Here is a 23,225-nt window from a genome sequence, read left to right as displayed (position 1 = left end):
GATAAGTACCTTCTTTCCTGTGGACAATTGCTAGTGACCCTCTACTTGTTTTTATAAAGGAATGGAGATACCAGAGAACTAATAATTAGTACACATACATATTTCAGGGCTTCCCTGGTGGCTCAGACAGTAAAGAATCTGCCTGCAACAAGGGAGACCTGGGTTCAATCCCTGGGTCAGGAAGATCCCATGGAGAAAGGAATGGCTACCCACTCCAATGTTCTTGCCTGGAGAACTCTATGGACAGATGAGCCTGGCAGGCTGCAGTCCATGGGATCACAAAGAGTTGGACATGCCTGCGTGACTAGCTTTCACTTTCAAGGTACATATTTAACTATTTCTTAATATTACTATTGAAAGTTTTAAAATCCTGCTAAAAGGATAAAGAATATTTGTAGAATTCTCCTGAGAACCCAGTAAATTAAGCTATCCCTCAAGGGAACTTTGAGCTGTAGTTTTTAAATCACTGAGTCAGAAAGTAGAGAAAGAGGGACTTCCCTGGAGCTCCAGTGGTTAAGGCTTCCACTGCAGTGGGCACGGGCTTCAATCCTTGGTAGGGGGACGAAGATCCTGTGCCTCATGCGGCATGGCCGAAAATGAAAAGAGGAAGAAAAAAAGAAAAAAGAGTAGAGAAAGAGATCCTGTTTCTCTTATCGCAAGCTTGCTTTCCAGTTACTAGGTAGAGGAAGAAGATGGAATACTCTAGCCTCATGTTGAACAGTGTTGCAGAACATAACCATCTCACCTGGAATTGTTTGACAGAGGTAAAATAGAAAAGGTGGCTGAACAGAATGATAGGATATTCAGAACATGGTCTTGCACCTACTGGGACACAGTGAGCCTGTTAATGGATTATGATAAGAATAGATTATGTGTAGATTATAGTGATTCTCTAATAACAATGAATCCAGACAACATTTTAGCATGTGATTAGATCATGGAAAACAAAGAGAAAAGAAATAAAAACTAAGAATTTTGTGAAGTTAATTTTCTTTTCCTCATCCGCCAGAAACCAGTCCTTGTTTTAAATTCATGTTATGCTTAAGAATGGAAAACATTGGAACAATGATACAAATCATTGCCATTTCCATACTTTGGAGTTCATTTGTAAAACGGGGCTTAGATTTTTTGCTCTTCAAGCTGCTCTCAGGGAGACCAGCAGCATCAGACATTTTAAATCAGAATGTGCATTTGAACAAAACCCCAGGCCTAATTTTTATGTTTATCAGAGTTTGAGAAGCCAAAGTAACTCCCAGCTAGTTAATTCTACCATCCCATGATTCTTGTTGGAAGATTCCATGTTGGTAAAAGGAGACTCACTTTCTTAGGAGTCCTGTTTGACTTGAGTAAACAGATCGCTCAGCAAGTTGAACTAACTTTTCAGGTCATAGCTTTAACAAGGCAAAGCTGAAATAAAGACTTGCTCTGCTTGTTTGGTGTCATCAGCTTCCTTCCTCTGACACTAAGGTTAATCTTGTATCTAAGGGGACATAAACCAACAGAAAATTATTTCAATATAATTTAATGTTTGTGGAATACCAACAATTTTCTCAGTGCCAAAAAGAACTTGGAAGATAAGATTCCTGCTCTTGAGGCACCTAGGCAAGATGGTCACTTTGCTTCAAAAGTCTGTGATCTTATTTTCTTGGGCTCAAAAATCACTGTGGATGGTGATTGCAGCCATGAAATTAAAAGATGCTTGCTCCTTGGAAGAAAAGCTATGACAAACCTAGACAGCATATTAAAAAGTAGAGACATCACTTTGCCAACAAAGGTCTATCTAGTCAAAGCTATGGTTTTTCCAGTAGTCATGTACAGATGTGAGAGTTGGACCATAAAAAAGGCTGAGTGCTGAAGAACTGATGCTTTCGAACTGTGGTGCTGGAGAAGACTCTAGAGAATCCCTTGGACAGCAAGGAGATAAAACCAGTCAATCCTAAAGGAAATCAACTCTGAATATTCACTGAAAGGACTGATGCTGAAGCTGAAGCTCCAATACTTTGTCCACCTATTGTGAAGAGCCAGCTCATTGGAAAAGACCTTGATGCTGGGAAAGGTTGAGAGCAGGAGGAGACGAGGCTGACAGAGGATGCAATGGTTTGATGGCATCACTGACTCAGTGGACATGAATCTGAGCAAACTGCAGGAGATAGTGAAGGACAGAGAAGCCTGGAGTGCTGCAGTCCATGGGGTCACAAAGAGTCAGACACGACTGAATGACTGAAGAATAACATGGATTGATTCATAATTTGTTATTATCCAGGATGGGGAGCCATACCAATTCAGTAAAATACCTCATGCCTAAGTCTTAGGGTGATAAGCACAGTGTGAAGGTAAGCTAACAGATAGCTTTATCTCTGAAGTGCTGTTCCCTTTGACATTGTACATGTGATTAAGCAGCCCAAAATCATTACAGGCTATGAGCTCTGTTTTTTCCCTTGATTTCTCTGTGGCCCAAAATAGGATGTGGTTTAATTCAAGGTCAGCAGAAATTCGATATGAAAAGATTTGAGTCCAGTGAGAAATAGGTGGAGGTGGTAGAGAAAATGAGCTAGTCCTCCGTGAGAGGGGAGAGGGGTTGGCAACCTTGTAGGGGAGAGGAATTTACTCCAGAGACTGAGACAGAACTCAGTTATTGAAGGAAGCCAGTGCTGGGGTGCTGAGCTGCTGGAGTGGGAAGAATTTATTAGATAAACTTACATTTTCAATTGGAAATGCCATCCTCAAAAACAGGTTTGCCTTTTCAAATTGGAGGGTAGCTTACATTTAATGGTTGATTATTGTTAGGGACAGCATACTTGGTATGCCAACATCATTAAACTGATACTTCTAAAAGAAGGCTGTATATTTTTGTTGTTCTTAAAGTTTTTTTTTCAGTATTTATTTATTTGACTGTGCCAAGTCTTAGTCGAAGCATGTGGGATCTAGTTCCCTGACCAGGGATTGCACCTGGATCCCCTGCATTGGAAACACAGAGTTCTAGCCACTGGACCACGAGGGAAGTCCCAAAAGTTTGTTTGTTTTTTTTTTTGATGCAGGCTTTTTCAACCTGTCATTTACTAGTCAACTTTGTGCTGTTCAGTCAAGCCAGACAGAAGTGGATTCTTCTGGTTCCTGAAGAAGACGAGGTAGCACTCAAGAGCTGTTATAATCATTCTTTGTCATTTACTGGTGCAGAGTTTCCCATCTGCCTTGTTCTTCTCTTCATTGGTATATATCCTGATATCCTATCTGGATTGTAACTTTCTTAAAAGAAGGAGAGAGCATAGTGACTGCACCAATAAACCCTATAGGAGTTAATTATGTTGAGATTTCTCAGACCTCTTTGGCTATTCAGTAACTTTCATTAAGTACATGTTTGGGTTTACCTCATTTATTCATTTATTTTGCTGACTCCTCTGCTTCATGGGACTCTCCATTGATAGTTCATTAAAACAAAGCCGTTTTATTTCAGGCAAAACAAATTAAGGCTCAAACTGTTATATGTCATTATCTGTAGTGTGGGAGTGAGACTGGGGAAGGGCAGTGGAAATAAATGTATGTGGCTGGAGTGAAGGGAGTATCCAGATAAAGCGGGTGATGTCAATAGGGCCGTGAAAGGGTATAAGAGAAAGAAGGGCGAAGGGGAGTCATGGGGGTATTGTTTGCTATCTATGCTAACTCAGTAAAGTTAATTAACAGAATACAAACTAAACTCTCTCACTAACTTCAGCTGTCAGGACTCCTATCAGGAGTTTGGGTCATGACTGCTGCTCTTCAAGGTTAAGTAAAACAATTAATGTGATACTGCTGCTGCTGCTAAGTTGCTTCAGTCGTGTCTGACTCTGTGCGACCCCATAGATGGCAGCCCACCAGGCTCCCCTGTCCCTGGGATTCTCCAGGCAAGAACTCTGGAGTGGGTTGCCATTTCCTTCTCCAGTGCAGGAAAGTGAAAAGTGAAAGTGAAGTCGCCCAGTCATGTCCGACTCTTAGACTACCAGGCTCCTCCATCCATGGGATTCTCCAGGCAAGAGTACTGGAGTGGGGTGCCATTGCCTCCTCCGAATGTGATACTATTAGGACACAATTACATAGGACCTGTGTCTGTCATTTATTCCTTCAGCAGGTTATTTCTGGACATATGGACAAGCATTCTGATAATGACAAAATGAGAGAATGTTGGACAAAAATATTTTAAATCCCTTAAGCTGATGGATTTGAGCATTAATTACTTTTTTTTCAATTAAAATAATTGTAGTAAGCCAAAAGTAGGTATCATTCAGGTCATTCAGCCCAATATTTATCTCCACAGGTCATAAAGTCTGTCCAAATGGTCAGGACTTGCAGTTTAAACACTTTTCTCCCCTTTTAGTGACATTATCACATACTTAGTAAAACCACTAAAGAATGGTAAGTTAAGGAAGGCAGGTTTTCAAAACGGCAGGTGTTAATAAGCACCATTTTAAGTATTGGGGTGGCCAAAAAGTTCGTTCCAAACAAACTTTTTGGCCAACTCAATACAACAGAAAGAAAAAGGACTGTCAGAGGCTTTTTCAGAATGTCTACCATTGACTTTCCATTTTTGGATCATATGATTCTCAGTTGAGAAACAGAAATCAAAGATCCAGCAGCAGGATTTATCACCTGACATAAAGAACATGGCACACAAATTTTCATATTTGATTTTGGCTTCAGAGCACACTGGCGGGGCTCGTTAAGATTGAACAGGAGTCTGCTCTCTGTGTCTGCATCTCCACTGCTGCCTTGCAAATAGGTTCATCGGTACCATCTTTCTAGATTCCACACGCATGCGTTAATATACAATATTTGTCTTTCTCCTTATGACTTTCTTCAATCTGTATAGAATAATAGAATACAGTAGAGAATAATGTAATATGGAAACATATACATTACCATGTTTAAAATAGATATCAAGTGGGAATTTGCTGTGTGACACAGGGAGCTCAACCCAGTGCTCTGTGACAACCTAGAGGGGTGGGATGGGGTGGAGGTGGGAGGGGGTTTAGGAGGGAGGGGACATATGTATACCTGTGTTTGATTCATGGCTATATGGCAGAGGCCAACACAATATTGTAAAACAATTATCCTCTAATTAAAAAAAAATTGAATATAAAGGTCTACCTATTCTGATTAGACATTTTCTTGCTAGCTCAGTCTGTAGAAAGGAAGCCAAATTTCCCTAAAGATATGATTAATGTGATGCTAGGTTCCTTTTAAACCCTTTTACAGAGTCCCGTTTTCTTTAAACTGAGATAGTGTCTCATGTTCTGTTACTAAAAATGACATAATCTCTACACCCTGATCATCCTATATGTTTAACTGTGTGTGCTTTATCTAATTTTAATTACATCAAATTGACTTTAAAAGTTAATGTCATAGCACTTCCAGAATGGACACATGAGTAGCTCCCTTATATTCTCCCCAATGCAACAACCCTAACTGGTAGAAATTATAAATAAAAAAACAACCACTGGATCAGACTGTGAAACAATTTTATGCCCCAGTTCAGTTCAGTTCAGTCGCTCAGTCGTGTCCGACTCTTTTCAACCCCATGAATCGCAGCACACCAGGCCTCCCTGTCCATCACCAACTCCCAGAGTTCACCCAAACCCACGTCCATCAAGTCAGTGATGCCATCCAGCCATCTCATCCTCTGTTGTCCCCTTCTCCTCCTGCCCCCAATCCCTCCCAGCATCAGAGTCTTTTCCAATGAGTCAACTCTTCAAATGAGGTGGCCAAGGCATTATCAAAAACACTGGAGCAATCAGTTGCCAGTTAGTGGAGGCTAACATCTGGGAGCTAAACCCCAGCCAAAAGCTTGATAGGGAGTTGAGGAGAAGAGACAAAGAGAATCAGACTAAAATCACTGTCATCCCCCAGGGGAGGGACCAGGAGTCGGGGTGACAGTGTGCATGCGAAAGCTACACCCTCTGAGGAGAGACACTAGAGGCTGCACACTGTGGAGGAAACAGACTCTAGTGACCTAGTCTGGTCAACTCAAAAACAAACAAGCAAACAACCACAGCCACCAAGGAGCTGATTTGGACCAGTCTTCAGAGTTGCTGCAGTGGAAAGGTATGGTTTGCAACAACAACAAAAACAACATGAGACATACAAAGAAACAGGCAATGTGACCCATACACACCGAAACTGTCTTTGAAAGGACATGTATGGGAGAAGGCAATGGCACCCCACTCCAGTACTCTTGCCTGGACAATCCCATGGGCGGAGGAGCCTGGTGGGCTGCAGTCCATGGTGTCGCTAAGAGTCGGACATGACTGAGTGACTTCACTTTCACTCTTCACTTTCCTGCATTGGAGAAGGAAATGGCAACCCACTCCAGTGTTCTTGCCTGGAGAATCCCAGGGAAGGGGGAGCCTGGTGGGCTGCTGTCTATGGGGTCACACAGAGTCGGACACGACTGAAGTGACTTAGCAGCAGCAGCAGTATATAAAACATAGCAGACAGAGACTTCAAAGCAGCAGTTATAAATACATTTTAAAAACTAAAAGGGGTCTTCCCTTGTGGCTCAGTAGTAAAGAATCCACCTGCCAAGGCAGGGGACACAGGTTTGATCCCTGGTCTAGGAAGATCCCACATGTCTCAGGACAACTAAGCCCAGGCACCACAGCTAGTGAGCCAGTGCTCTAGAGCCCACGAGCCTACTTGACTACTGAGCTCAGACACAGCAACTACTGAAGACCATGCACTTAGAGCCTGTGCTTCACAGCAAGAGAAGCCACTGCAGTGTGAAGCCCGTTTGCTGCAACTAGAGAAAGCCTGCATATATTAATAAATACCCAACACAGCCAGAAAAAAATTTTAAAAAAACTGAAGGAAACCAGTTTCTATTCTGCTTATGAGTAGATTCAAAATTCTTCAACAAAATATTAGCAACATACAATATAAAAAGGATATGTCATAACCAAGAGGGATTTTTCTACGGCTCCTCCGTCCATGGGATTTTCCAGGCAAGAGTACTGGAGTGGGGTGCCATTGCCTACTCCGAGACACAGAATAAGCACTAAACAAAACCCAACACTCTTCATAATAAAAATAGGCAAAAAATTAGGAATAGAATGGAACTTCCTTAACCTGATACAAGGCATCTACAAAAAAAAATCCAGAGCAATAATCACATCTAATGGTGAAAGACTAAAACTATCCACAGAAGACTGAGAATAAGACAAGAATGTTCACATACTTCTCTATTCAACATAATACAATAGCTTCTAGCTAATGCAATCAGACAAGAAAAATAAAAGATATACAGATTGGAAAGGGAGATGTTAGTCTATTTGTATTCTTAAATGGCATAATCTTGTACAAAGGAAATTCTAATGAATTTATCAAAATACTATTAGAACTAATGAATGAATGCAGTAATCCAACCCAGGATTCAGATATATACCAAATTGATTGTATTTCTATACACTAGCAATGAGTAATAAAAAATAGTATTAGGATGGGAATGTAAGCTGGCAAAGCCACTATGAACACCAGTCGATGTTAACAATGTTTTAATGATGTTAAAAAATGCTGATGTAGGCTTCCCTGGTGCTTGGTCTAGTGATTAAGAATCTGCCTACCAGTGCAGAGCACACGGTTCAATCCCTGGTCCAGGAAGAGCCCACATACAGAGGGAGCAACTAAGAGCCAGAGCCACTGCTCTGCAGCAAGAGAAGCCACAGCAGTGAAAAGCCATCACACCTCAACGAGGAGTAGCCCCTGCTTGTTGCAACTCCAGAAAGTCCCCAAGCAGCAACAAAGACCCAGTGCAGCCATAAATAAATAAATGATGATGAATGGCTAGTTGGATGGCTTGACTGATTGGCTAAATATTCATTGTGCACCTGTTCCATGCAAGGGCAATATACAAGGGCCAAGATATGGGGAAAGCAGAAGGAAGAAAAGTCAAGTCTTCCATCATACCTTCTAACTGAGTTTCTTCATTACATTTATTATTACATTTGTTACATATATTGTACTACATTCTTTCCATAAAAGACGCTATGCTGCTGCTGCGGCTGCTAAGTTGCTTCAGTCGTATCCGACTCTGTAAGACCCCATAGACGGCAGCCCACCAGACTCCTCCGTCCCTGGGATTCTCCAGGCAAGAACACTGGAGTAGGTTGCCATTTCCCTCTCCAATGCATGACAGTGAAAAGTGAAAGTGAAGTCGCTCAGTCGTGTCCGACTCTTCGCGACCCCACGGACTGCAGCCTACCAGGCTCCTCCATCCATGAAATTTTCCAGGCAAGAGTACTGGAGTGGGTTGCCATTGCCTTCTCCGAAAAGACGCTATCAGTTCAGTTCTGTTCAATCGCTCAGTCGTGTCCGACTCTGCGACCCCATGAATCGCAGCATGCCAGGCCTCCCTGTCCATCACCAACTCCCGGAGTTCACTCAGACTCACGTCCATCGAGTCAGTGATGCCATCCAGCCATCTCATCCTCTGTCGTCCCCTTCTCCTCCTGCTCCCAATCCCTCCCAACATCAGAGTCTTCCAATGAGTCAACTCTTCGCATGCTGAGCCCTTAATCAAATTCTTTCCCAAAAAGGTACTGTATAATTGAGATGATTTATGCAATTGGAAGGGGAATTCAGCAGAGAAGAAAGTCTAGACTGTGACGAATCCCAATCATTTCCAATGTCCTCGGATGCCCAAGGTGGATTCAGGATTTGCACGCCAAAGTCTCCTGGGGCACGAGCCGGAGACAGACAGAAGGCGGGGCTCTCTACTCGTAAGGAACCTCAAGTCCCAGAATTCCACGGGGACTCCAAATCCCAGAAACCCGCACTCCAAATCTTCTCCGAGTCCCCAGTCGGCTGACCGCGGACGCGACCAAGTTAGGAAACTGGGGTGAGATGCCGCAGCACTTGTCTCCAACCATATTTGTAGGGAGGGCTTTTTACAGAAGTATAGTATTTGAATCCTCACGTTCTCTCAGTTACAGCTCCCACAAAAGGCCCCCTGCCGGGGAATCTGATATGATGTTCAGCACCACCCCCATCCTCCCTCCCCTTTGCCTTACTCCCGTAAGAATGGTTCAGCCGGACATTGAGGCTCCTTGATTTGGATCAATGGTTGCACCCGCCCTCCCCCGGAATGTGGGCCTTTGGAGCGAGCGAGGTGGGAGGGACGGAGGCGGGAGGCGTGCAAGGCCCGGGCGGTCGTAGAGGCAGAGTCGGCCGCCGGCGGTGGGAGGAGCCGTGCGGTTCCGGCTGCCCAGGCGAGGCGACACTTGGGTCCGCGCCGCGGGCGGGGACGACAGGTAGGCGAAAGGGCAGCCGCAGCTCCGCGGGAGGCTCGAGCTGCGGAGTCCCCTGCGGCGCCCGGCGCGCCCCCCGTACCCTCGGCCTCCGGCGAGGCGGGGGAATAAGGAGATGCCGACCCAGAGAGACAGCAGCACCATGTCTCACCCGATCGCAGGCGGCGGCATTGGGGACCACTCTCACCAGGTCCGGGTGAAAGCCTACTACCGCGGGTGAGTGTCCTGCGGTGGGGGTGGCAGGGGTGGAGAAAGACCAGCTCGGCTTGGCCTGGAGGAGGGGCGAATGTGGGGCTGGAGATGTGGGAGGAATGGTTTGGGCGGGCTAGTCGGGGGGACTCGGGATGGATGACCGAGTGGTCGGGGGAGGAACACCGGGCACTGGATGGGGACACCACCACCCAGTGGTGGTGCAGGACGCCCTGGAACCGCACGGCTGAGAATCCTGAGTAGGGTCCAGGGGAGGAGCCTTGGAGTAAGTAGGTCCCCCTGGTGGGTTTGAGAGACTCGCCTACTAAGATTTACAAAGAGCTTTATGTCTTTTAAGTCTGGATGTATTGGGAGTTGAGAGTTGATTCTGAGTGATGCCTTAGTTAACTAAGTTTACTATTAGGTTTTAAAGACGGAATTGCTTCCGTTTGCTGACCCTTTTGATTACCAGCAGGCCTATAGCCTGTGGTTTTCTAAGTCAGATTTGTCTTGTTCCCGACATGTATCAGGAATATGATCAGGCTGCCAGTATATTAGACGTAGGGGTTATATTTGAGTAAAGTTGATGTGTTTTCAGGGATATGCATTAGGTACTAGGTCTCGCCTAGGTTAGGTTGTGTATGTGTAAATTAAAATTCGTGAACTCTTCTTTGTCAGTGTTGCTTTAAGTCTTTTTTTTTTTTTTTAAGTCTTGTCCGATAGGGTGAGATACTGCAAGAAGAGAAGAGGGTGAGAATAAGCAGTTTTAAAATCTGTGATCTTTACTCATATTATCACCTAAGTTACAACTACTGTGGTTACCAAAAATAACCCAGTCCTAAAATCACAGTATTAAATCATATTCCATAATCAGTAATCTGAAGTGTCCCCCTTCCTTTGAGTTCCGTTGAGGTGTGAAATTTTTTTTGAGATAATTACATTTAGGAACATTAGAAAGCTGAACTGTTAGTGTGAACTTAAAGATTTGAAACTGAGGGCTAACAGAAAACCCAACTTCTGTGGCCTGTCGTAACTGCTTGTCCAAGCAGAAGTAAATTGCTTAAAAAAAAAAAAAAAAAAACTCAAGCACTAGGAGGTTTGAAACTGCAGTGCATACTTTTACATTCCTGAGAGGATCAGTGAAGATAGCAAACTTTCAAAATGCCTCCCTTGTTTTGATTTCAAAGAAAATACAAGCTCCTATGTGTCTTACTGATTTGATAAAAGGATTTATTATTTTGTTTGCTGCAGTGAAGCCTCGGACTCTGTTTATTAGCTTGACTGTATTCAGGAGTAGTTAAAGGAGTTATTTTGGACAGTAACCGTGGTTTTGCTTAAATTGATCAAGGAAGTCTTGATTTGAAAACAGTAGCTCTGTACTTTGCACTGGAAAAAAATTGCTTTGTTTCCTTTACCTTATCTTTGACAGATGAGATATTTCACTTTAGAATCTGCTCTCTTTTATAAAGTTGACAGCCTGTGAGTTGTTAGGTACAGAGAATGAAATATAGTACATTTTCTTTTTTTATAGTGTCTGATTATTGACAATTTTAAAAAGCTAGATTTACACACACACACACACACACACACACACAGTAGGAACTGGCAAATTGTTTAAAAATATAAAATGAAAAGTGTTCCCCATCCAGTCTTCCCAACCTCAAGAGTTAACTATTATTGATAGTTCATTTCTTGTTCTTCTGGAGATTGCCTTTATTTCTTACTTTAAAGTTTTATACTTCCGTTGTGTGATTTATCAGCTTTAGATGGTATCTAGCGATTCCTTCCTCTGAAAGATGATAAACTGGGTACACCCTACCCTCTGCTTCCTTGCTCCCCTGTGCCTCTCATATTTATTGTTAAACTATTGTTTTTAGTTCACCGGTTTACTTTTCTGACTCTTGACGTTAAATTTAGGTAGTTTTCAATGATTCCAACTATGAAACATGAAAATAGTGCTTCTTCCTTTTTTCTCCTGTTTTTATTAGTTTGACAATTGCAAATAGGCCTCGTGCTTAATTGCTCAGTTGTATTGGACTCTTTGGATAGTCCAAAGAGCCCATGGATAGTAGCCTACCAGACTCCTCTGTCCATGGAATTTTCCAGGCAAGACTACTGTTTGCCATTTCCCTCTCCAGGGGATCTTTCCTACCCAGGGATCGAACCAGTGACTTCTGCCTTGACAGGCTGATGTTTTACCACTGATAACATACAGGCCCAAATAGGCCTCTGCTGCTGCTGCTGCTGCTGGCTGCTGCTGCTCAGTCACTTCAGTCGTGTCCGACTCTGTGCGACCCCATAGACGGCAGCCCACCAGGCTCCCCTGTCCCTGGGATTCTCCAGGCAAGAACACTGGAGTGGGTTGCCATCTCCTTCTCCAATGCATGAAAGTGAAAAGTGAAAGCAAAGTCACTCAGTTGTGTCCGACTCTTCGCCACCCTGTGGACTGCAGCCTACCAGGCCCCTCCATCCATGGGATTTTCCAGGCAAGAGTTCTGGAGTGGGGTGCCATTGCCTTCTCCTTGGAAAGAAATCTAAGTCTGCTCTACTTTAGAATGTAGGTACAGCTCTAGTTTTTTTTTAAAAAGGAGGATAAGGACTTATAACCCTATTAATGCTTGACTAAAATGTCTCCAAGACACTCAGTGTAAAATTTTTTTTGCTTATTTTTAAAACCTTTGAATTTTGATTAGTAGTGAATCAACCTCTTGCCGTTTAGTGCCTTTATTCAATGAAAGCTTTCTAATAGTGCCTTCATTTCAAGCCTCATTTGAAGACAACATCAGCACTCCAAATTGTTCCAATTTCTGACCTCTGAAATTAGATCTGTTAAGATTATATGTTTATTAACAATAGCCCAAACTGATGGTTCTTATATTGTGTAGTCAGCTGCTCATTACTACAGATGAAACTAAAATGAGTCACCAATGAGGATAGTTAAATAAACAGGTTGGCTGTCTAGAACACCTGCCTGGTTTTTAAATAGAAAATTCTTCCCTTACCATCAAAAAGTGTGAGGACAATCTGCATATGAAAAAGTTTCTTTTCTTTCACATCATGAGAACAGCTGTTATGGGAGAGTTTTCCCCTTATCCCCTTCTAATAATATTTCTTTCCAGTGAATATTGAAATCTTGGAATAACCAGAATTTTTTAGTGAATGAATTGCTGCCCCTTTCAATGATGTTTAGTGTTCTCATGTTAAATTTGTTCTTAGTGGAACTGTGCTGTCTCCCTAGATATAAAAGATATTTAATTAGCCCTTTTCGAGTTTTTAAGCAGAAGATTAATAGCCCTGAGAATGTGAGTTTATTGGATACCACCTAAGAGTGCCTGTCTCCTGGCCTGTACTCCTCTTCCCATGAGCTTGTCACTGAGTAGCCTGCCTTTCTTCAATCATTACCTACTGTTAGTTTGGAGGAGGAGAAACAGGTTTTGTGGGTTAGTGGTAGATTGCCATTGTGTGTGCTATCCTTATATAAAGTTACTGGATATTACGGGGTAGAATATAACAAGAAAATATCTGGACTACTCATTTCCTTGCATAATAAACATAAGAGAAATTCTGTGAAAAGCTTTGTAAACCTCCGCTGTTGAGCAGTTACGAATCCAGAGGATTCTTTCAGTGCACAACTATAAACAAAATGGGATGAGCTCCTTACATATTTGGAAAGTATAGCTGGTTCAGTGACGAAGTATGCAGGATTTTCTCACTGTGGACAAGTCTTGGCAAGACGTGTTTTTAAAAGTATTACAAAACAATTTTAGAGATATACTTCCAGTATGGGTTCTAAGGAAATAAGAATGATATATTGAGTTGAAAGTTAGGGGGAAGGTCAGTTATTGGTCCTAGACTGTCTGGCCCGGCACCTGAGCAGAGGCAGCAGATCCATAGCTTCACCAGAGAGAGAGAAAGGGCATGGTGGCCTGCTGCCAAACCCAAAACAACCCTCTCAGAAATTTGGATTAGATAATGTGGAGATAAACTGCTTGTCAGCAGCGAGGACTGAAGCTGAAGAGTTACCAGAGAGGCTGGTGAGGCCAGGCTTGCCATATGCAAACTGAAGGGCTGAGGAAACGAGAAGAGAAAGCGATGTTTCTTGATAGCTTTCTAATACAGCTCCTGGACCCTCTTTCTAAGATTACTTGAGTGTCTGTTTCTTTCATGGTTCAAATGAGCCTAATCCAAACACAGATTTTAGAAAACCCAATCTTGTTTAGGATTTCACATTTTACCAAAGTGTGTTTCAACTCAGTTTAATAAATACTGTTGAACAATTACTCTGAGCCAGGTACATGGTACCAGAGTGGTCACAGAGGATGTCGAGGTGGGTATAAGGCTCTGCCCTTGAGGAACCGAGAGACTTGTAGGAGGAAAGACTTTAAAAAGTTCATAAAGTGGTGTGTGTGTGTATGTGTATGTGTGTGTTTATATGTATGGATGGCTCTTGGGGGGGAGTTTGGGCACTGATAAGTGAGCTAGTAAGAAGGTTACAGGCACTGGATGAGGAAGACTCGAATATCATACTTTGGACTTCAGACTATTTCTCATTGGTGAAGATTTTAAGTAAGGGATGTATGATTTAGATTTTTATTTTAGAAAGATCACTCTTAGAACCAGTGTAGTAGATGAATGAGCAATGGATGAAACTTTATCTGGAGGCTTTGGAAGGAGTCCAGGTGAGAGATTCTGAGATGGAAAAGAGGATGTGGATTTGGGGTGATTTCAGGGGGTGGAATCATTATGAATTAGAGAGTGATTGCTTGTGGAAAAGAGAGAGGGTCTGAGTCTAACTTGGATTTTCTCATTTGGAGAGACTAGGGAATAGAGAAAGAAGAGATTTATTAGAGAAGGTAATTAATTCCCTGGAACAAGTAATCAAAATTTGCTTTGGGGGCATCCAGGTGGAAATGTCCAGAAGCAATTGAACAGCTGTTTCTTGTGTGCCTGCTCTGTGTCCTCAGCACTGTACGTGACAGACAGCTAACCTATGTAGGAACATGGCTGAGAAGAAAGATAGGAACAAAAATGCCACCAGCAGCCGACTACAGATCATAAAGACGAGGCACCAGAGTTAATTTTTAAAATACAGAAATATATAAAGTAGAAAGTTCCCCCATAACCTCTCACTCTCACTTCCTGGGGGGGCATTGTTAACAGTTGGGGATATTCTACATCATATCAATGTATTATATGTATACATATACACACACGTTTATTTTTCCTATAAATGTGTTCACATGTTTATATGTGTTTCTGTACCTTGAGTTTTTTCATTCATGATCACTTTTCCATGTCGGGATAGACAGATAAGCAGGCAGATATACATAGAGCAATCTGCCTCTTTCTGTATAATTGGCACATAGTCTTGCATACTATTGTTACACCATAATTTATATAATCTTTTTTTCTGGTTGATGAATTTTCATTAAATTGCTCTATTAAGTCATGTTGAAGGAATATCCTTATATTTAATATATATTCTTGCATGGTTGAAGATATGCCTATTTTAAAACTTGATATTGTCTTCCAAAAATATCAATTGACATTCCCAATAACAGTGTACAAATGAAGTATTTTTCCTTATGATTCCATTACATCTTATCGGTCTTTTAAATTCTTGCAAATACAATTGGCAAAAAACGCTAATTTTTTTTAAACAATATTGAGAAGTAGATATCATTTCTATTTTATGGATGATAATACTGAGGCTTAGTAAACCACAATACAAAGTTGAGTCTTACTCTTCAGAGAAGTTTCCCTTTGCCCTGTTAATATATTGATGGGCCTTTTTGAGATTACTTTTTCTTTATATTCAAATTCATATTTCATAGTTCTTTTCTATCTCCTTGACTATTAAAATATAGATGTTGCATTTTGGCTTTCTTATAATTAACAATTAATTTGAGGGATGATACTTTGAGATGGTACAAATATTTCCTCACCACCTTTTACCCAGTGGTATTACATCCATGGATAATCGTGCCTAAATCTATTATATTGGTGAACACAAGTAAAAATTTTTTTCTGATTCTGCTATATTTAATTTAGGAAAAAAGCTTATGTTGAAATAGCGAAAGGACTGAATATGGTTTGTTTTTTTTTTTCAGGTTTTTTTTTTAAAGCAGTTAGTCCTAAGGAAAAGCTTTAGATTCTTTATTTTAGAACATAGGAACATAATGAATGCTTAAAACTGTTTGACTGGTGAAGCACAGTTAAAAATGCTTTTATTCTTTTCTTTTTTAAATTCAGCTAAAACTATATCTAAATTTACCATTTTGGGCATCTTTGTGGTAAAGCAGACTGTATTGTTGAAGACCAGTGGTAAGCTAATTTATGCCAACACTGAAGTTAAAACCAGGAAAAAAAAATCTTCCATGGATAATTTGTTTTGTACCTTAGAAGTAATATCTTTATTTTGCAGTTTATTTTTAGTTTTGGTACTATAATAAGAATCTGGTGATTGTGGGATAAATGAACATGGTGCTTACCCAATTGCTTAGAGGGGTATTTATAAAAAAAAAAGTCCCTTAAAGGTTTTAGTTCCTGGAACTTAAGGAGTGGCAGTTGATGAAGCCTGACTGCTTCACTGAGTCTCTTTAGGATGTATGTACTTACGATTTCTAAAGGATTTTTAAAGCATGTTTTAAAAGTATTTGCACAGTCTGGTAAATATTTTACAGGTCTTGAAAAATAAAGTTTCTGAAAAATCTGTATTATTTACAAATATGCTTCCATAATGTTAATTGTAACTATGAGTGAACTTTAATAAGAAACTCATATTTTGATGACACCTGATCATACTAATTTCTTCTCTTTGCATTCAAAGAGATAATGTCACACTTGTTCTTTGCCAGGGAAGTTCAGCGAAAGCCTTTTCTTCTCTTCTGATTTAGTTCTAAAATGTAGTCTCCCAATCCTCACCCCCTCATAATAGTAACCTGGGGGATAATTTGAAAGAAAGATTGCTTTAAGGTAAGCAAGTTGCCTTTTAATGTCACTAGAGGAAGGAACTATTTTCTGCTTTAATTTTCTTTTTGAAATACACACTTTAAAAATAATTAGAACAATAATTTTATTTATGTATAACAGTAATTTAAAATTTGTTTTATATTTTATTTATATTTATTTTATTACAGAGTAACATGTATCTTAAAATCATACCTTTACATGGTAGAAAAATTAATAATAATCTATGCCATTCAGAAGGGTTTCAATATTTACAAAGTACCTCTTCTTTCTATCTCTTGTCTCCTCCTAATCCCCATTTCCACCACCAAGATTTAACTACTATTAAAATTTTGCTTTCTTTTTATTATATCTGTTGATCAGTATGAAAGATAAGAAATTTAGCACTTTTTCATTGCCTCCTCTCCTCACAATTTTTAGTTTTTCTTGTGGTTACATTTAAAGCTTAAATAATATACCTCCTCCTGCTTTTTCTTTTATTTATAATTATAGTAAAATGTTTTAAATTGACTATCTTAACCATTTTTAAGTGTACAGTTGAGTAGTGTTAACTATATTCACATTGTTATGTGACCAATCCCCAGAACTTTTTCATTTTGCAAAACTGAAGTTACATATTAACAACTCTTCCATCTTCCTCCAACCCCCAGCCCCTGGCAACTACTATTCTGTTTTCTGTTTCTATGAATTTGACTCCTTGTAGCTCAGAGGTTAAAGCGTCTGCCTGCAATGTGGGAGACCTGGGTTCGATCCCTGGGTTGGGAAGATCCCCTGGAGAAGGAAATGGCAACCCACCCAGTACTCTTGCCTGGAGAATCCCATGGGCGGAGGAGCCTGGTGGGCTACAGTCCATGGGGTTGTAAAGAGTTGGACACGACTGAGCGAATCCTTAGTCCTTAGTCCTTAGATACTTCATACACATGGAGTCATATAGTATTTGTCTTTTGGCGACTGGGTTATTTCACCTTCAAGATTCATTCATATTGTAGCATGTATGAGAATTTACTTTTTTTTTAAGGCTGAATAATACTTCTTTGTGTTTGTATATCCCATTGAGTTTATGTATTCATCTGTCAGTGAACACCTGGGTTGCCTCACCTTTTGGCCATGGTGAATAATGCTGCTGTGAATGCGGGTGTACAAATATCTGTTGGATTCCCTGCTTTCAGTTCTTTTGGATATATGGAGCCAGAAGTGGAACTGCTGGATCATATGGAAATACTTTTTTAAATTTGTTGAGGAACATCCATACTGGTTTCTATAGCTGCTGTGCCTTTTTACATTCCCACCAATAGTACACAGGGCACCAGTTTCTCCACATCTTTGATTACACTTGTTATTCTAGGTTTTTGATAGTAGCCATCCTGATGGATACGAGGTGACATTTTGTTGTGATTTTTTCTGTTGGTGTGCAGTTGATTTACAATATAGTTTGTTGTGTTAATTTCTGCCCTATCATTATGGTTTTGGTTTGCATTTTTCTGATAATTAGTGACGATAAACATTTTTTTCTTAAGCTTGTTGGCCATTTCTATATACTCTTTGGAGAAGTGTCTGTTCAAGTCCTTTGACTATTTTTAAATTCAGGTTATTATTTTTTTTCTTGTTCTCTGCTTTTATATTTAGTTATTAGTTTTAGATAAGAGTTTTGACTCTCCATTAGGAAAGACATGTTTTTGAATTTATACTTCCTTTTGCTTTCTCACGTCTCGATTTTTCCTGTTAATTTTTACATTGTAAAGGTATATAACATTATTCTGTTCTTTAACTCATATTTTTTAAAGCAGTTTTTTAAAAGCACTTATAATGAATGCTTATGTAAGTGTGATACACTTGAAAAACAAAGAAGTGTGATTAGATGTTTAGAGAAGGAAAAGTAATTTTGTGTCAGTAAAACTTTTCTCTTTAAAGGGTTCCAGTTAACTTTAATTTTGGGGGCTGGTATGTTTTCTCCATCAATTTTGTCTCATCTGTTTTCAGTCATCCAGGATTTTTTCATACTTTCTGGTCTGCTGTTGATGCCTTTTTTTGTTTTCTAAGACTTTGATAAACTTGTCATTTCAGTGGGCCCTTAGAATGAAAGGGACTTCCCTGGTGGCTCAGACAGTAAATAATCTGCCTGCAGTGCGGAAGACCTGGGTTCAATCCCTGGGTTGGGAAGATCCCCTGGAGGAGGGGATGGCAAACCACTCCTATATTCTTGCCTGGAGAATTCCATGAAGAGAGAATCCTGGTGGGCCACAGGCCATGGGGTCACAAAGAGTTGGACACGACTGAGAAACTAATACTTTCACTCAGAAAGGATATAGATGTTTGTTTCCCTCCACCATATTGAACAATCTGTGTGTTGTCTTTAGAAAGCTGGATTATTTTCATCTAATAAGGTTCCACTTTTATTTAAAGTATTATATGAATACATAAAGTTTTAAAAGTTCTTGAACACATTAAGGGTATGTTGAACACATTAAGCTATATGCTAGGTTGGTCTTCCCTGGTGCGTCAGTGGTAAAGAATCCACCTGCCAGAGCAGGAGACTCAGATTCAGTCCCTGGGTTGGGAGAATCCCTTGGAGAAGGAAATGGCAACCAGTCCAGTATTTTTCCCTGGGAAATCCCAGGACTTGCAGGCTGCAGTCCATGGGATCGCAAAAGAGCCAGACACAGCTTAGCAACTAAAAGACAAACAATATGCTAGGTATTATTCTAAGTATTACAAGTGTGAATTCACTTGACACATTAAATCCTTAAAATACCATAGGAGATAATATTATTCTCATTTTATAGGTGAGGAAATTGAGCCAACAGAGAAGGCAAATAATTCACTTAAGACCATACAGCTGGTAAGTGATAGAGCCTGGATTCAAACCCAAACATACTGGCTTTAGCGCTCATGTCTTAACCATTGTACTATGGCTACCTCGAATACGTCATTCCTCCTTTGTGGAATGCTTTTTATCTTACATTTCCTCGTGCTTTTTTTAGAGTCCAACATACGACACCTCCATTTACTCAACATATATTAATTGAGCATCCGTTCTAGCCTGATGTTGTGTTAGATATTGGTGATACAGCGATGAGCAAAACAAAATGCTTACTCTCAGAATTTTACATTTAGTTGGGGGAATGTGTGTAATTTGTTTGTGCTGGCCATGTATTTTCACTGAAAAAAAAAAAAAATCAGTTTCATGTACTAAATTGTACAGGCTCCTCTGTCCATGGGGATTTTCCCGGCAAGAATACTGGAGTGGATTGGCATTCCCTCCTTCAGGGGATTTTCCCAACCAGGGCTCAAACCCAGGGATCGAGCATTGCAGGTGGCTTCTTTACTATCTGAGCCACCTGGGAAGCCCATGTACTAAATTAGACTCATTAAATCTCTGAAACAAGGATTATAGTTTTTATTAGCCAGTCTCTTAAAAGTGAGATTGACTTATTGTACCCATTATGCTTTTGTCACAAAATAACATCTGATGGTAGCTATGCTTTGGGTGGATGCTGTTGTGGGAGGTAGTGCTGCAGATGAGCATTCAGGTGGTTTTTCAGGAGTACTTTTGGGGTTGATAGCTATGGAAGATAAGGGGAGGGAAGGAAGCAAGCTTAAGTAGGAAAATATCAAGATGCTGTGAAGTCTCAACAGAAACCTTAGCTCACCCTCTGGGGAGTTCTAAAGATGAATTGGCACTTCATAGCTTTTGCAAGTCACATATAGGACCTTTATACTGAATTGCTCATTAGTTGTGGGCTGACCAGGAACGGGCTTTGACTGTAGATGAGGAGTCAAATCTCTGAAAGAGGCTGAAGATTGGGGATGTCTGGTGGTAGCATTCCCGGCAGCTGGTGTGACAGGTGCTCTGTTGCTAATGGGGAATTCTGCAGGCGGAGTGGAGAGAGGAATGGTCAGATCACAGCATCCACAAGTGTCATTAGGAGATGTGGATTTGAATTAATTTTCTATTTCCTGTGAAACTCTGGCAAATATTTCTTTGTGCTTTTGCTTTTTAAATCTGTAAAACAGGATTAGTTTGACAGTTATTATGAAAATCATATAACCTGTTTGTTCAAACACCTGAAACACACTAAAGAATCTGTATATGTTTATAGGCTAAGGAAACATAAACAGTGGTATTTCCTTGTCAGTTCAGTTCAGTTCAGTTGCTCGGTCATGTCCGACTCTGTGACCCCATGGATTGCAGCACGCCAGGCCTCCCTGTCCATCACCAACTCCCAGAGTTTACTTAGACTCATGTCCATTGAGTCGGTGATGCCATCCAACCATCTTATCCTCTGTCGTCCCCTTCTCCTCGTGCCCCCAATCCCTCCAGCATCAGGGTCTTTTCAAATGAGTCAGTTCTTTGCATCAGGTGGCCAAAGTATTGGAGTTTTCAGCTTCAGCATCAGTCCTTCCAATGAATATTCAGGACTCATCTCCTTTAGGATGGACTGGCTGGATCTCCTTGCAGTCCAAGGGACTCTCAAGAGTCTTCTCCAACACCACAGTTCAAAAGCATCAATTCTTCAGCACTCAGCTTTCTTTATAGTCCAACTCTCACATCCACACCTGACCACTGGAAAAACCATAGCCTTGACTAGGAGGATCTGTGTTGCCAAAATAATGTCTCTGCTTTTTAATATGCTGTCTAGGTTGGTCATAACTTTCCTTCCAAGGAGTAAGCGTCTTTTAATTTCATGGCTGCAGTCACCATCTGTAGTGATTTTGGAGCACAAAAGCATAAAGTCAGCCACCGTTTCCACTGTTTCCCCATCTATTTGCCATGAAGTGATGGGATCGGATGCCATGATCTTCGTTTTCTGAATGTTGAGCTTTAAGCCAACTTTTTCACTCTCCTCTTTCACTTTCATCAAGAGGCTCTTTAGTTCCTCTTCACTTTCTGCCATAAGGGTGGTGTCATCTGCATATCTGAGGTTATTGATATTTCTCCTGGCAATCTTCTACATTCAGTTAAGGAATATTTGAGTCCCTATTGTGTACATAAAATAGTTACATGAATGTAGTAAAGAGTCAAGAATTTTTTATCTTCCAGTTTATAATTTAGCTAAGGATGTGTGTATATAATTAATTTAATAACAAAAAATGGGGCATAAGATACAGGTTGGGCAGGTTTAGAAGTGTAGACCATTGGGGCTATGAGGTTAAAAAAGTTTTAATGGAAGTTGATGTTGAAGAAAAAAAGATGATGTTGAAGAAAAATTTCCACCTCCCTCCTTAAACTGAGGAAGTGACAGGATTAAAACTTAGATCATCAAAGTCTTATGTATGGGGATTGTGAGTACAGATGTCTATAATAGAGTGTTTGTGCTGGAAATGGTGGGATCACGTTAAGAATAGAAAGTGGAACCAGCTTATCTAGAGTATTAAATACTACAAAGAGAGCTGAAATTACAGATTTAGGAGATACTTACATAGAGTTAATAGATAAAACACTAAAAGTGAATTAGGTTTCAGAAAGAGAAAGACAGAGAAGGAATATGAGAGAAGGAGTGAAGAATGTCTTATGATTGAAGACAGAAGGAGACTTAATAAGTGTTCAGAATGGTAGAAAGGGAGACAGGGAAGCAGACTGTTACGAAAGCCAAGGCGAGAGAGTTCTAAGAGACAGGGGCATGAAACCATGATATGCTTAGGAAGAGACTCGTTTTCAAGAAAAGGCCATTCACTTTCCATGTGTGGCTCTCTGCTAAGCTTCTGTAGAGTCTCTGAAGACTGGAATTTTAACTTTTTTTTGCAGATGACTAACAATTTTAACACCTTACTTCTTACTCCACATTCTGTATTCCAACTACCCATGTCAGTTCACACAGTCCCTAACGCATTTCCTTCCTTTCTTCAACAACTACTTATTGAATACCTGTTCTGTGCTAGACATTGTGTTGGCCACTAGGGATATAATGAACAAAATTCCTGCTTTCATCAAGCTTACATTTGTAGCTGGGGTAGATGGTGGACTCTAAACACTGGTTTATCTGTCCAGTGGTAGAAGAGGTAGGTCAGAGGGGCAGCAAGGGCCAGTTCCTACAGGGCCTTGTAGACCCTGCTGGGGACTTTGGTTTCCCTTTACGTTTGGGAAAGGCATTTGGAGAGTTTAAAGCAAAGGAAAGATGTGAACAACGTTAATTTTGTAAAACCCTTATGACAGAGCCTGGCACATGGAGATCGCTATGTATTTGTTTAATTAGTCATTGGGTCTATTTGACTTTCCCTGAAAAGGATGACTGTGGCTGGCTACTCTGTGGGGATCAGATCACAGGGAGTCTTCTCATGGTTCCTTGGAGGAACACCCAGGCTTTTGTTCTAAAACATTTTGTTGTGTTTTTGAGTCTTGTAGTAAATAGCTGCTCAGTGGATTTATTTAAGTGTTATGATTTATCTAACAGTAATGTGAAAATAAATGCATATTTATGTCTATTCCTTTGTTTTTGGGGTGTCTACCTTATAATATGAATTATATTTTAAAGTCGATTTTGGGAATTGGATTGCTAATCTGGGTGGTTAGTCTGTGGAAGTTAAGGCTGAAGAAGAGGACGTGACAGATCCTTATTAAATTTTTGAAGGGCCATCTCTTTGATGAAGATAGACTTCTAGGGAAGGGGAGATTAGCGATTAGAGATTGTAAGATATTTCAGTTAAGTATAATCCAGAAGCCGACCAATAATAGAGCTACTTGTCTTTGGAGTATAGTACTCACAAAAGAGTGAGCTTCTGATAACTAGCATTAAAACAAAAGTGGACCTCCTATTTGTTAAAGCAGGTAGGGTGGGCTTCTTGAATGAGGAGGGG

The 23,225-nt window shown here is 40.6% G+C and overlaps 1 protein-coding gene and 1 long non-coding RNA gene across 3 annotated transcripts in view; both read left to right on the top strand.

Moving 5' to 3' along the window:
- Window positions 1-3,300, top strand: LOC139179509 (uncharacterized). Its single transcript, XR_011563884.1, has 2 exons — window positions 1-322; window positions 3,039-3,300. It is a non-coding gene; the product is annotated as an uncharacterized lncRNA (long non-coding RNA).
- Window positions 3,301-9,173: 5,873 nt separating this feature from the next.
- PRKCI (protein kinase C iota) overlaps window positions 9,174-23,225 on the top strand; it is a 70,816-nt gene continuing 56,764 nt past the window's right edge. The window contains exons 1-2 of one of the 2 annotated variants that reach the window (XM_070792002.1): window positions 9,174-9,488; window positions 19,214-19,269. Coding sequence is in view for 1 of the 2 variants with exons in the window: in XM_019959726.2 (XP_019815285.2) it covers window positions 9,388-9,488 (101 nt within the window). In the remaining variant the exon portion in view is untranslated. The remainder of the gene's footprint in view (window positions 9,489-19,213; window positions 19,270-23,225) is intronic. The other variant, XM_019959726.2, reaches the window with a different exon arrangement.

Source organism: Bos indicus, chromosome 1, assembly GCF_029378745.1.
Source record: "Bos indicus isolate NIAB-ARS_2022 breed Sahiwal x Tharparkar chromosome 1, NIAB-ARS_B.indTharparkar_mat_pri_1.0, whole genome shotgun sequence".
NCBI lineage: Eukaryota > Metazoa > Chordata > Mammalia > Artiodactyla > Bovidae > Bos > Bos indicus.
Note: the sequence above shows the minus strand (reverse complement) of the source record. Positions and strands in the feature narration are given on the sequence as shown.